General features: G+C 37.6%; 1 protein-coding gene across 4 annotated transcripts in view; it reads left to right on the top strand.

Moving 5' to 3' along the window:
* RGS17 (regulator of G protein signaling 17) overlaps nucleotides 1-15938 on the top strand; it is an 83687-nt gene that overhangs the window by 52024 nt on the left and 15725 nt on the right. For 3 of the 4 annotated variants that reach the window (XM_011362708.2, XM_011362706.2, XM_023532155.1), the window contains one exon: nucleotides 4402-4545. In XM_011362708.2, the coding sequence (XP_011361010.1) occupies nucleotides 4427-4545 (119 nt within the window). In that variant the 5' untranslated portion in view covers nucleotides 4402-4426. Of the gene's footprint in view, nucleotides 1-3087; nucleotides 3108-4401; nucleotides 4546-15938 lie in introns of those variants that run through there. The other variant, XM_011362707.2, reaches the window with a different exon arrangement.

Raw genomic sequence — 15938 nt, 5'->3', positions numbered from 1 at the left:
TCACTAAGTAGCTCTCTTAGATGGTTATTTTCCCCAGCTCTGTGTGTCTGATTCTCTGGACAATGCGTCTATGTGGCCAAATATGAGAGCAGACTGTCTTTCTTATACATAGTCGTATGCCAGGCAGCCCAGAAGTTTCAACTCCAAACACAGTTGAGACACTGAATTTGCTGGTATTCTGTGACATCTAGATCAGTCAGAAAAATAAGCAACCTGCTCCAAATGGTAATGGGAACCTACACAAAAGAAATCAGTGAGTAGTAACTTTGTTTCCAGAAGGAAGATGTTTATCACACACACACACACACACACACACACACACAATCACATCAGAAAAGCACAAAGCAGGCATTCTCCTGTGATTTTTTTTTTCTCTAGCTAGCCAAATGACTTAGCAGCCAGCAAAAGGTCTTGCAAATCTAATGAATGATATTTGGACCTCTTTAAGGTGATTCAACATCTCTAGAGATTGCCTGAATAAATGGACACCCACAATGGCATTTCCTTCTGAATTTTTCAAAATTGAATATTTAACAGTGAGGAAATTAAGGTATTCAGTTCTCAAGGAAGTTATTGAATCTTTCCACAAATTTTTGGGATAGAGATTAAGATCTCTGTCTGATATAAAGCTACTTTGTATTTGTATGTGTGTGTGTTGTGTGTGTGTGTGTGGTGTTTCTGAAGAAAAAAAAAATCTTTAGCTTCATGGAACTTATTTTCTAGTTGGTTAGACAAACAAATGTGTATAACTTACAGTATGACTAATAATGATATGTAATATGGAGACAAATTAAATGAGACAGGGTGATAGATCATGCTGGGAGGGAGGGAGTCATGATGCTAAATAAGGTAGCAGGGAAGATTTCAGTGAGGTTGGAACACGTGAGTAAAGACCCGAAGGAGTCAAGCCCTGAGTGTGGAACAGCAAGTGCAAACGCTCTGACACGTGACTGTACCAGGAGTGGTTGAGGAGCAGCAAAGAGGCCATCATGGTTAAACGGAGCAAACAAAATAAACGAAGATGCTTCACGAAAGACCACGTTGCAAAAATGTTGGCTTTTACTCTGAGTAAAATGGGAAGGCACTGGAAGATTTAGAGTGAATTTGGGTGGAAGGTTCTCTGCTGAAATCATCTACTTACGTTTTAAAAGACTCGCTTTGGCTATTGTGCTAACGACAGAATGGACTGGGAAGAAATGAAGACTAGCAGACACAGAGGGGAAGGAGGAGACCAGTTATGGGGTCTCACATTTGCTGATCTGCTGATGTGGAACCTGAATGAAACAGAGGAGTCGAGGTTGACTCCAAAGGTTGTTTTGGTCTGGATTATTAGAAAGATGAGGCTTTTCACTTACTGAAAGTGGGAAAACTGGGAGGAACAGGTTTTTAGGGGAAAAGAAGAGGGTCAGATTAGAACATGTTACGTTTAAGATGTCAAGTTGAGAAAGCCAAGTGTTGATGTCAAGTAGGTAGTTAGACATATGAGTCCGGAGTTCAGAAAAAAGTCACCTTTATTGGACGTCTAAATTTGGAAACTGGAAAATCCAGTAAAAATCTCAATGAGTTCAATAAAGGATAGAGAAAAGAATTCTAAGGTTGGAGTACTATGGCGATCCAATATTTGGAGGTGAGGGAGATTAAAAGGAAATATCAGAATAGCCTGAGAAGTGGCTAGTGAGATTGAAAGCAAACAGGTGAGTGTGGTGCCCAGAAGCAAGAGAAAAAATCATGTCAAAGAAGATGGAGTGATCGCTGTGTCAAATGCTGATAGGCCCAGAAAACTATGGTATAATGACTCAGATTTAACAACATGGGGACATTACGATGTATACTCCCCTCCCCAAAAATGTCAGTGGAAGGATAGGGCAAGTGCCCTATTTTCCTAATTTATGTAGTCAAATTTATTTATTTAGAAACATGTTTTATTTTGTTTTTTTTTTTCCAGCTAGTCATTAATTAAGCTCAGGATCATATTTTAGCAATTTCAGGGCAATTGCTTCTTACATTCCACTCCTTCCCTGTGATTTTGTTTTCTTCCGACTAAAGTAGATTCCAGCAAGGATTTGAGTAATAAACTCAGTTTATAGGTCATACATCAGCTTCCCTCTTGAATTCTTGTTTAGCTAAATGTAAATTTGTGGGTGATAGCTTTCCTCCCTCAGCACCTGGAAAACATGACTCCATGGCCCATTGTCATTCCTCATGAAGGCTACTGTTGTTAAATGTTACTCCTCTGTAGGTAATTCAGCTTATTTCTTTATCTTGGAGTTCTGTGGTTTTATTATAATGCATATAAGTGTGGCTCTACTTTTCTTTTTTATTTTATTAATTCTGTTCAGTACGTTCTTTCAACGTGAGACTTTGTTTCATTTTGTTGTCTTCCAATTCTGGAAAGTTTTCAGCCAACTTCCCTGAAAATAATACTTCCCTGACAATCAGTTAATTCTTTCCTTGTGATGAAAATCTCATTAGACACATGGAGCCTTTCAGTATTACTGCCGTACTTGTCTCCTTTATGTTTCTTCTTTTTATCTTTTTTTTGCCGAATTCTGGGGCCAGTCCTCTGGCACTATCACTCTTTGGGATTTCTTTGGGAAGATATTATTCTATCTGAATCTTTTTAATGGCTACGTGTTTTTGTTTCTACATTTCTACCTTTCTGTTTCATATTTGCCTATGTTTGCGTATACAGTTTCTTGTTCTCTTATATGAATAAAATAAATGTTCTCTTATAGTCTTTCCTTTATTACATCGTTTACCTTAAACATATGCTTATTAAACTAATTTTAGATGATTCTGTTTAGATGACTTGCATCGATTTGGTCAGGGGTGTATTCATCTCTTGATTGTTGAGTTGGCTCTTCATTTTTTAGTGTTAGTTTGGATTTTTATTTTTTGCTTTCAGGCAACACACTGAGTGGGAGGTATATTTCTCACTCTACCACAACTCTTTGTAATACAGTGCTTTTCACCTGTCTCCACTGGTCCCAGAGACTCTGTGTCCCATAGTAGCTTTTTGGCCAGCATCTCAGGATTCCCTCCCATCCAGCAGTAGTCTGGAGATGTCCCTGACTCAGGCACTGAACCTGTGGGGCTGCCTGGCCTAGGTAGTGGTTGAATGGCTTTCTCTGCATCCTCTCCCTCCTGTCGCTAAAGCTGCATTGAATGGTACGGTTTCTTCAGCATCATTTCATGAGTAATGGGACCACAACTCCTGATTTTACGCAGGCAGCCTGGAATCAGGCCTTCCCCTGCTCACAGTGGAGCATTTCATACCCAACTGGAGTACAAAACCCTTGCACTTTTCTCTTTCTATCTGAATTACAAAATGACTGTGGCTTTAGCCCAATTTACTGACCGTTGTGGTTTTCTGGTCTGTTTCCGATCTAAAGAGATACTTACCTTATTTTCAAGAATACAGTATCTTTGTAAAAATATCTATCATTGTATTTAGAACTAAAAATGAAAATTTTAAAGTATGATCTCATAAGCCAAAATAACCTGAAATACTTTATGTTTTTAATATGTATTGCTCTGAGTCACATATCTGGTCATACATGTATATGATTTACGTACATTGCATATTTACAAAAATAATCATTCAGTAGAATTCACTCCTTTATCAAAGATATATTTTTTCAAAAATATGATATTTTTCTACTAAAATAAAACTTTATTTTTTATCCTCAACTAAATCCTAGATCAGGGTCGTGCTTATAAATAGGAAGCAACCCATTTGGCCTGATTCGTAAGGTCATAAGTAGGGCATCCTATACTCCAATTTTTTCTGATCTGCCATGATATATAAATCCCACCAAAGAAATTCTCCTGGATTGGATGACTTTTTATTTTTTCACAATTCTCTACTAAATAAAAATAAGTTGGGGCAGTAAAGGAAAAGGAGGGCACTGCCTTTGCAAAAAGGTTACCTAACAGAGAATAAGGCATTTTGCCAATATTTTTGATATTAGGCCCCTGAAGCATGAGCCGGAAATGCCAAAATGGAGATTGAGTGTTTTAGAAGGAGCTGAGAGAGCCCTAAAAACAAACTTGATCTTCCTCACAACGTTATTTAGTTACAATGATTTATAAAGCTCAATTAAACTGACTGTAAACATCAGCGGAGAAACGAGAAATACCCCCTATAATCATTTAATGATGTTCATACAGAGAAGCAGGTGTAATCATTCTTGGGTAAAGAAGGAAGTTAAAAGTTTTCAAAGCTTATCATATTGACCTTACCAACTGATTTTGATTATGTGGTAATATTGTTACTATAATTTTGTGTAGCAGATAATGATAGAAGTTGGTCCCCAAAGTTTTTAGGATATTCTCCTAAATGCGCAGGCAACTTATCTTTATTGTAATTTTTCATACCTTATCTTTTCTGTCTTTTTTCAGCCAATCGGGTACTACAGTAGCTGAAATGCGAAAAAGGCAGCAGTCACAGAATGAAGGAACACCTGCTGTGTCTCAAGCACCTGGAAGCCAGAGGCCCAACAACACATGTTGCTTTTGTTGGTGCTGTTGCTGCAGCTGCTCTTGGTACGTGTCCTGTTATCTGTATGACACCGCACCTGAGCTACATAATAACTAGTGTGAACGTGCATGTAGGTTCTTGGGATCGTACAAACTTCTCAATCTGTCTTTTTTCTTCTTTACATGTAGGAATTATTGGAGACCATTATTGGCTTAATGAAATCATTTCTATCTGCAAAGTATATTTCCTCATAATCTGACTTTAAATTGATAGTAACGAATGAAAAATTATTTTATACCATGTTTTCCTTCATCCATGCAATTTAAAGATATGGGTAAAAATTAGATTATGATTATATATTTATTAAACATGAACAATATGCTCCAGTGTTACCAAAGGTGAAAGAACATTAACATAGTAGTACCATATGCAGTATTCAGCGTTGTGTTTCGTTATATGGTGTTTCATAAGGTGTTGATCATCCAGTCGCAGGGTCAGAAAGCTATGGGTCAGGGGGGCAGCCTCGGTCAGAGATCCCGACAAAGGCAGAAAAAGAAGTGCCAGACTCATGTCAACAGATGTAATGGCCAGGGGTTATGATGGGTATGAAGGCCAACTTGGTTAATTAAAAACTCTGAATTTAAAGCCAGAGGATCTGCTTTCCCTTGCGATTTTATCACTCACAGCCTCTGCGACATCAAAGTTGTGATCTGTTTTTTGGCTTCCTCATTGGCAAAATGATGAAGAGTTAAAATTAATTCCTAAGGTCTTGTCCATGATTCAGGCACTTCGGAAAACCTGCTCCAGTTTCAAATTCCCAAAATGCCCTCAAATAAGAAAATCAGTAAGACCCAGAGTCCTCACATATATGCAGATGAGATTCCTCAGGGGGATGCTAGACTAAATGGAACTTTCCACAGAACCATGTTTCAGGGTCCTTTAAAACCCAGTTCGCAAGTGGATCTTCTGGATCAGCGGTGGTCTTCTGGATCTCCACGAACTATTTCAAAACCCTAAAGAAAGGCCCAAGTGCTTGACTCAGCTTCCCATATATGATCCCTGCAATTTCCCAGCATCCATCAAGGTTATCGTTCTGATATGGTGGCTTGATGTCCTATCATTGTGGCCAAAGCAGAAAATGAAATGTGTCATACTACAGTGGTAGCCTTGGTGTTCAACAAGCTCTGACCCTTCTAGAAAACTTCATTCCCAGAAAACGTCGGATATTGTAGTAATTTAGAAGGCTTAAAGTGGTGTTTATAACTATCACAATTGCTTCCCTCATGATGATTCTTTGTTAGGGAATGTCGACTATATTTGATCCTTTTCTTTCATTCTTAAGTCGTAACTCTTTCAGACGGAGGTAATAGAGTTCTAAGGGGAGAATATATTTTAATACAATTAAGTAATTTTTTTTTTCTGTATCGCTCCTAAGGAAATCATCAAGATTTCGTCTTAATTCATGAAACATAGTGTAGCGACTTAATATGGTGATTCTAAAGTCAGACTTCCTGGGTTCAAATCTTGTCCTCATCCATCACTGTCTGTGTGACCTTCAGCAAGTTACTTAATGTCCTCAGATTCCTCATCTGTCAAATGACAGTAATAAGAATCCCTACCTCATACAGTTGTTGTGAACATTAGTTGAAACAAAACATAGATGAGCTGAAAAACACTGCCTGGACATAGTATGCGTTTTAATAAGAGCTCACTGGGCTAGGGAACACTTCATACTGGAAAAATAAAATCTCTTTAAAGAGGAGCTGGCTTGAAAAATGTTTATTTAAAAAAATCAGCTCGTGGATATAATATAAAATATGTTGGAAAGGAAAGCCATTTTATTTAAATTCTGTATAAAATATCACAAATACATTGTTACGCAGTACTGAGAATTATACTTCTGTTTCTCATTTGTACTGTGCCATGTTCCAGTAATCAGTATATGATTTTATTTACCCACCAAGATTTATTTTTGAATTGCTTCAGGATTAAAACGCCGTAACAGATAGAGTACTGAAGTTTTGTTGCAATGTACTTCTTTGCTATCAAACATATTTAGCAAGAACGTGTTTTTATTAATTCGTAAAGTGCACATTAAAAAACAAAATATTCAGCATGAACTCATGAGCATCAGATTGTCACAGAACACAGACTGTGGATCTAGCACAGCTTTGGGAAGTTGCGTTAACTTTCCACACCTTTAGGGTGATGTGTATTTGGACCCCACATATGTGGTGCTTGGATGAGTGTTCTCTTAGTTCTAGACTAGATTATCATTGTCGAGATCTGTGTTAGCAGCAGTGAGTCATGGGTGCCTGGGTCTAAGCCATAAAATGCATGATCTGTACATTTACACATCTTCTATATATGGTAAATGAGAGGTAATTTCAAATGTAAACAGCCTGACGGAAACAATGAAAGTTAACTGTCCTGAACGAAGGCTATTAATTATGACTATGTTATCTCATTGTAAATGAAAATGTCCTTTACACAAGCATTTTTAAAATATCATTACTTTTGTATTTTTGAGTTTAGGGGAAAAAAAAAACTTGTAAAGGCTTATTAGAGTAGAAAAAAAAGAAAGAAAGAAATGTTTTTCAAATTTGCCAGGCGAGGTCAAAGGAGCAGAACAAAAAGAAACACTAAAAAAATGTAATTTAGAGGGGGAAAAAAAGTTAGAAATCAAAATATGAAGTAACTGTCATTTTGTAAATAGGAGAAGTTGTCACGTAGCTGATTTTACCTCCTTTTAAGGAAACAGAGTGCTAGGAAAATAAATTTCTCTATCTAGTGATAAATATAAATGCCTCACAGGTTATGGGTTTTTTAACAATACAGTGCTTCCCTCAAATTTGCATTTCTCATTCATATTCCATCATCAGCTCCTCTCCTATTTTTAAATTTATCTTTATAAAATTATCACTATGCTTTCTTTTGGGAGGATGATACAGAAAGTAAATACATAACCGCTGAATATTTCCACAATTTCCTTCATAAATCTAAAAAGTTTGGGCTTACTTCACGACATGCAACAACATGGATGGACCTTGATATTTCATGCTAAGCAGAATAAGTCAGACGGAAGAAGTTAAGGACTATATTATTTCACTCATATGTGGGATATAAAACCGAAAGCAACAAAAACAAAAAACTCACAGACATAGATAACAGTATGGTGTTATTATTTATTAACCAATGTCACTCCAATAATTTTAGTGAAATTTTAAAAAAGGAAAATTTTTTTTTTAAAGGAATGACTAATTAGGCTGATCTATTCTCTGTCCCTGTCAAGGAACCACTTCCTTCCTCAGATCCGTCTCTCTCTGACTCCCCTATATCCCCACAGCCCTCCATTGCAAGAAGAGAAAACAAGGGAGTTTAGATCATTTAACCTGTGTTATATAAATGAGTCACAGAAGTCCGAGTCTTGGCCATAAAATGAATAGTCTATACTTCTGCACATTCTTTACGTAGGAGGAAGGAGTTCCCCACCAGGAGGAGAGACAGCCATGTCAAGACTGCTTGTCTGAAGGTTCAAGGTTGCCATGCTCAAAACTTAATGTTCCTCTTGTATCGGGATTCAAGCAGAATGACCCGACTCTTCAGAGAGTTAACTCTCTTTCTTCTTCTATATGAGAAGAAAACCTTTGAAAGATGTGTGGGCTCCTCATGAAACTGCCATCACTGGGACAATATGAATCAGTGAGGTCATTCAGACATTTGCATGTGAGATGGCGTGTGTGAAAGTGTGTTGCAAATTAGAAACTGTTGTGTGCTCACAAAAGCGAGGTGCCTCAGAAAGGAGGTAGAAAGGTGGAGCTATCAAAAGTTATTTCGAGCTCAAAGCTAATTTCCAAATATTCTTACGATCCCCATCTTAAGATCAGAGGTTATATTAAAATAACCCGGGCTATTTTTTTTCAAATAAACTCTTTAGGTGCTAATCCATCCCTGTTTTAATTCCTCATTGCTCCTGGTGGTGTCCTATAAAGCAAGACAGATTTCCATGTTTAGTCATAAAAAATTAGAACTCATGAGACTTCAGCTACCATCTCTCTAAATGTTCCCACTGGCTTCTCCTGCTGCTTTGTGGTTGGGGGGGGGCGGGGATGATTCTGGGGGACGAGGGAGCAAGTTTTGCTGGCCATAGCCCTGGGCTCCCCACTTTCTATTTCTAAGGGAGTGGTTCTGTGCTTAGCTATTTTACATAGTAGACCTAGGTATAAGCTTTTGTTTGGAAGAAAAAATGGCCTCACTAAAAAACTAATGTTTGGAAAACGCTGTGTCCGATTTTACAGATAAGGAAACTGAAGGCTTGCCTACTGTCACTAAGCTCATTTGTGGTAGAAGTGGGACTAACATGCAGCTCCCTTAATATCCAGTCCATTGCTTTATCCGCTTTGAGATGACACTTCCGAGCTTTCCATTTCCAGATTCGATGGGAACCCTTTCCAAAGTTTCTCACTTTGCAAACTCATGCACTAGTGCGTACTGCCTACAAGATTTGGCCCGCATCGAATAGCCTTCATTCTTCTCAGGAGAAATCGGTCACAGCGAATTTAGTAAATTATCCCTGTGAAAGCTAAAATTGTCTCCCTTTTGAACGCATTGGTTCCCAGAGTTCCCAGACCATGGGACAGATCTAAGTAAATGTTAAGCACTTCATAAACATGCTTTTGGTTGCCTTTCCCTCCATTTTTAAGAGTTACCACAGCCTCTATAATTCAAAAGTGCAAAAATAATGTCCTATTTTATCCTCTGACGCTGTCACATTTTAGCCCTCTGCCAATGGAAATACTAAGATGCATGCTTTAAAAGCCAGAGGATATTTTTTGAAAGGAAAAACAAATCCATGTCTGCTCCATGGTAAAGAAAGCACCCCTGGAAATAAATCTACTCACACAGGCGAGGTGGGCCATTTCATCTGAGGCACCAGTGAGCAGAGCCTCCTCTGTACCTAGATTTGATTCATCTCACGTGGGAACGTTAGTTAGCTGCACAGAACTTCCAAAGTACTAGTAACCAGATCGTCATAAATATCACTTACAAAGAATTCTACAGTTTTGAGACTCCATCTCGCCATAGCAAAGGTAAATTTCCTTAATAGTTTCTATAACTTACATGAATTTTAAAATCACGAAATCAAAAGGTATCTACCAAAATGAACCCAGGTTTCCCAGGCTATATACACAAAACCAAAAAGTGGACACCAGGACTACAGACCTAATGAATGAATGTCATGTATTTGTTAATTCACGCATTATAATTTATTATTGCCTGATACTGTTGTACTTCCTTAGCTTTCACCAGGTTCTCCCTGCCTCTACAGGGAACAAATTCTCAATAAAGCAATCGAATCTAGACATGAATATTTGGTATTAACTCCCCAGGTTACCCTCTAGATAAGCTTAGTATTCAAGTTTCTTCTGCCAAGTCTGTGTTACATATGACCAGAGTGCTATCTATTGGAAAACTGCCAGAATTAGAACGCTTTGACCCTTTTCCATCGAAGGCATACCATTGAACTCTTTTTGACTGTGTTTGCTGTAAATGCATATTTTTCTGAGTATCATATTGCATTGTTTAGATCATCAGTGGAAAGAAAGATGTGAAGAAAATAGATGAAAATATTATGTCAATTCGTATATTTATTATTGCCAAAATAAAGGGGCAATAAAAGGAATGGCGAGATTATAGATTCAAGAAGTACTTAGGGTGTACTGTCAAGAATTTGCAATAGATGAAAAAGAGGAGGGAAAATTGCTTGCTTGGGTGGTGGGTTGATGGCGATCCCATCAAATGAGAGGGCACTAAAATAGGCGGCTGTTTGAGCCAGGGTACGATGATGAGCTGGACTTGCTCTATTGGAGGCACCTAAGAGTTATTTGTGGAAATGAATTTGAAGCTGAAAGGGCAATTCTCTGTTAGATATAACAATCTGGGAGTCATCGGTCTGTGGCACACAGGAGATGAGAATGATGGCCCAGTGTGAAGAGCTAGACTGAAACTTCAGGAAATAGCAATTCTTAAATAAAAAGCGGTGGAATTACTGCAAACAGGGAGCACAGAGAAGAACATACAAACACGGCATCGGGGTGGCACAGAAGCCAGGGGAGTCCAGAGTTTCACAAAGATGGGCATGACCGATGTCTCAAATACACCAGGGAGGTCCAATGCAATGAGAATTGTAAAACACCTTGTCACCTGGCCAACCGGAAGGCTATCAGTGAACTCAGTGAGAATCGAGTTTCTCCTTAAGGTACACCAGGAGGAAGAATTCACAGAAAAAAGCAGCTGATGGAGAAAATGAGTGTGCCCCTCTTCAAGGGTTCTGAGGCACCACAGTCTTTTGGGGTCAAGGTTCAATTTGAGGACGTTAGGGTTCCCTTCTTGACTTAATCAAAGCAAATTATTCAATTTCTAAAACAATATAAAATTCAGCTTTTCCAAACTCAGGCCAAATTTCTTAGCTAGCTAGTTGATATTTAAGAACTGTCCCCCAGCCTCTCAAAATGAAAAATAATACAAAAAATGAGATTATGACATTTTGCTGCCTATACCTTGTCTATAAAACGTTTTAGCTGTGCTACATCTGACTGAAATAAGTACTAATTCTTTATATGTGTCCCTCTCATTAAAACTCATTATTTATTTTAGCCCTAGCTAACTTTTTCCATAGTCTAAGAGTGGTAGACCTATTAAAATCTGCCTGTTATTTTAGGACATTACTCAATAATTGCTTATTCTTTGTCAGCTAAGACAATAAAATTCACTTCTTGTGAATATGGAGGTGATCGTGTAGAAATTCTGCTTAATTGTGTTATGTAAATATTGCAATTTCTGGTGCTATAAAATTCATGTCTTTTTAAGCTATCAATATACTATATACTACTGTATATCTCATGCCTGGGATAACTTTTTCATCCTGCTTTTCCTAAGAAGGGAGCAAGTTTCTGCCATTGCTACTTTTTGTATAACGTAACATAGATTATATAAATGTACAGAACTATCTTAATTGACCAAATCCATAAGTAATTGGAATAATAACTCGATGCAACTCATTTTAAATAAATGAAGTCTTGCCATATTTAAAAGATTACACACAAATCCTAATAACATGTCTTCCTCATACAAAGCCTACTGTCAAGAGCAGCATGAGAGGAAACTATGGCATTGGACTTAGACAGACCTGGATGCATCCTAGTTTCATGACATATCACTGAGACACCTTCCGCAAGTTACTTAATCTCTCTGAGCCTCAGGTTTTTCATCTATAAGATGTGATTAATAACAGGTAAATCATTCTGGGGTGCAGTACATTCTAAGGCCTCCTGAATATTCCTTTATTGAGTATTATTTCTGACCCCCTCATAAGTCTCAGGTTGAAAGGAAATTACTAGACTTTGTAGGATTTGACCACTGCATGCTTAGCATGTTCTATTAACATGTTGTTGTTAATGCAACAGAACCTGTTTCTGCATTCTGTACCCCTGGCCATTTCTGCCCAGCTCGCATGTTAACCAACACAGGTATAACACAGCATTTTTATAGCATGCACCACACAGCCTTAGGATCCCCAGAGTGCTGTAAGTTCATTATGTACCAGGGTTACGTTTCCCACAGATCAAGGTCATTGCCTTCCATCATAAGTGTTCTCAGGCATGCTCCTTGCCTCATCTCAGACATATTCACATACACTGTAACTGGAAAATACCAAGGGAAGAATGAATAGGTGGATGGATAAGTGACCCTGGCATCTGTCGGCTGGTCTTCTGAGTATCAACTACTAGAGTTCTAACTTTTTCATTCTGCTTTTTATGGTAGGGACACATGTTAACAAAAACCAGAAGCTTGAGCTCCAACTTAACTGATGCATTTAAAGACTTGGATGGTTACATGCAATTTTAATAATAGTGTCTACTAACTAAATAGAAGTCCATTTGGCCTTTTCACATCCAAGATATTTGCTTTCCCACAAAAGCTTCTACTAACTTAATTATGACTTACAGGGAAAATTACACTGCTTCGAAGGAAGAGCTTAAAATAGGATTCCACTCAACCTGAGAACTGAAGTAGAAGATTCTGATATTCGGTGTATATTATATAAAGTGCATCTAAATATTCAGTCCTGTGATTCTCTTCATATTAAGAAAAAAAAACCCTGTTTATTCCAAAAATGAAGCTTTAGTTATTTAACTAAACATAAGCTTACATCGTGGACCCAGATTGCAACCTTGTAATAACTTGATGCAGTTGGCAGTCTAAATCAAATCAGTGTGTCGATAAACTTTAAATATATGGCTTGGACTCCGAAGTAAAAATTTAACACCAATAAATTATATAAATGTCTAACTATTTTGTACACCTGTAATTAATGTAACATAATATCGACTGCCACACATTGAAAAATAAAAACAAAAATAATTTAATACCAATATAAGAAGGGAATTTTTGAAACCCATCTTTTCACATAGAAGCATGGATGGTGGGAAATTGGTAGTGCAGAGAGAGAATATAAGAAGATGAAGAGATTAGTCTGTGGTTTCCATGCATCAAAAAAATAATAATAATAATGAAAGAAAAAAATTAATGTTTACATACCACCCAACTGGAATTGAAACAGTTTGGAGAATCTACTCTCACAATGGCTCTTTTAAAACACACACTCACACACACATACACTCTCACATTTCCTGCCTCTTGGTAGTTAAAAACCTTTTCTAATTAATATGTTCTAAGGACACATGACCTAAGTTCCATATTACCCCTGGCAAGAGACATTAGGGTTCAAAATAATTTATTATTGAAAAAGATCGCTACAGTGTTAATAGGATTATGCCTGCCTTTTTTAAATGTAAGTATTCCTAAATCAAATGATTTGGGGCTGGGGAGTATCCAGAACATTTTCTAAATACCAAAAAGGAAAAATGGGTGTAATTATGCACACCTCTCACGATTAAAATGATCCCCTTTGAATTTGATCATTTCACTCACAGAAAAATTAAATGACTTTTTTCAAATTCCTTAGAACATACATTTATCAAAACTCCACACACATATAAGAATAGATTTTTTTTTTCCCAAATAAGGGTAATTACTCCCAGAACCTTTTTCAGTTTTACTGATTTAATTAAGACATTATATTTATAAAGGCAATATGGCCATCTAGTGGGCAGATTTTTAATAGATTATTTTACTTTTGAGAGATTCAAGTTTATGAAATAAAAGCTTAAGCCAAATGAAATACTTTTATGACATATGATACAGGATTTCTTTAACCAATGTCACCAAGAAAAATTAATTTTTTTTAAAAAGGTAGGGGTAGTATGTATAGGGGCAATGTTTTATTTAGACAAGTGTCGTATAACATTTCCAGACAAATTTCTTACCACCATTCCCATCCCCACATAGTCCATTCAAAAACGAAGTTGTTTTACCAAACTGTATAAATGAAAAAGACAAGGTGTAAGTCATAGTTTTGACTGTAATTGCGTTTTTATACGTGTGTGAAATTACGGGTGGCATATGGTTACGGCCCCACCTTCTGGCGGCTTTGTCTTCCCTTCGTAGTCTTTCCTAAGCAATGCATCAGTGCTAGTCTCCTTCCCTCCTCCCCAAAGTCATTTTTGCTGATGGGAGCAAGTTGTCCTTCCCAGGGAGGCTCTTTGCAATAGCAAAACCTGGTCTGCTGGCATTGCTTCTTCATTTCCTCTTCCAGACACTGCTGTCAGAACCTTCTGTCACAAGTCTTTCCTGGAAATCTCAACTCCAGGGAACTGCGAAGTTGCTCTTCTCCAGTATCTATTGTACATCCAGTCCTCTGGGCAAAAACTTACCACAGACTGATAGCTGTGGGACGATGCCCACAGAGGGGCATTTGGACTCAATACGCTGGTTTGTGATAGGTTGGCCCTTTCCAAGCATCTAAGAGCAATCAACTTTTGTAAATAACTTAAAGGGTAAAATACACAATTAATTCTTTCATATGAGGAGAAGCAGCGTTGCGTAGCAAGAATGAGCATGAGACAAGAAGTCATAAGACACGAGTTCCAGTGCTAGCTCTGGTATGTGTTAGGTGTGGGTGTTGTCTAAGACAACCACAGGGACTGTTTCCTCTTCAGTAAAATGGGGATGATTCATAACAAATCCCCTGCCCAACTCACAGAACCGCCGTGAGGAAGTAGTAAGGTAACATGAGAAAGTGTTTTATAATAATGGCAAGGCGTGAGTCTTTATTTCCTTGGGTTGAAAAAAGCTTTTTGGTAAAATTGGAATTGTCATTGTAATATGCAACCAATTGGCCCTTACATTTGATTAAGCATGTGCAATAATTTTCCTTTCTGTCATAAGTTTTTAGTCTTTGCTTCAAAACTTTGTGTATTAAGTATCCCCATTATGAATGAGGAAAATAAAGCATGGAAAGCCAAAATCATCTTTAAAAAGGTATAACCTAGATTTGGGTCCCCTCATGGTTTTACCGAAACTGCTCTGTAACCACACCTCACTGCCTAATCTATTGATCCCACCCTGAAATATCTGATTTGCCCATTTAATTCTACATTTATATCAGGCCTTTTACAACTCCCAGCTTCAACACGCTTTCCTCCCCCTACTTGGAATGCCCTTGTGTCCAAGTCTCCATCTGGCAAACACCTGCTCATTGTTCAACCCAGTTTAATCATTACCTCCTCTGTGAAGCCCTTCTCAATTGTTTTATGCAAATTTATGGATACTGCATCTGTGTCTAAGAAACACCATATGCAACCTCTATTTTAGCTCTCATTGCAACACTATGAGGTGCTTATTTACCTGTCAGGACTCCTCAATCTCAGAGCCTCTTTCTTACTGATCTTGAATTTCCAGCCCAGGCGGTGCTGCATCAACCAGGTATTTCAGACATAATTGTAAATTGTTGACTACTACTACTACTACTAAATAAAACTGTATTATTTTACCAGGGTATTTTGACTGAGGAAAATGAAACATTTAAAGAATAACCTACCAGTTCTTTTTCAGAACCTGAAGGATGTTGATTCCTTTTTTGCACTGGGAAATTTGAGGTAGAAGCTGTTAAAATAAAAAGGAGAACCTGATATCATAATGTGAGAACGTTAAAACATTCAACACTATCTGCCTTACCAATGACAATGGTTCTTTCTGGAGCCTTGATATTACGTTGTATTAAATTTAAGCATCTTATTGATTCCTCAGTTGAGTTTTTGTGTAAATGTACGTAATTTTGTAATTGGCCTCTATCCCAGAGTTACCATGGCTACTGCAAAGTTTTTGTCTTATTTACAACCATTTCTAGGGTTCTCCCTAAGAACCAATTGTTTCTTTTACAAAAGTGGACTGTCTTCCAAAATAGGCCCCACACGTATCCATGATGACAAATCAGTAGATAAAACTTATAATGGGCAGCCAGTAATGTTTTCCCCACCCCACTGTTTAGACTCCC

Source organism: Pteropus vampyrus, unplaced genomic scaffold (assembly GCF_000151845.1).
Source record: "Pteropus vampyrus isolate Shadow unplaced genomic scaffold, Pvam_2.0 Scaffold78, whole genome shotgun sequence".
Taxonomy (NCBI): Eukaryota; Metazoa; Chordata; class Mammalia; order Chiroptera; family Pteropodidae; genus Pteropus; species Pteropus vampyrus.
This window is presented reverse-complemented; position numbering and strand designations above follow the sequence as displayed.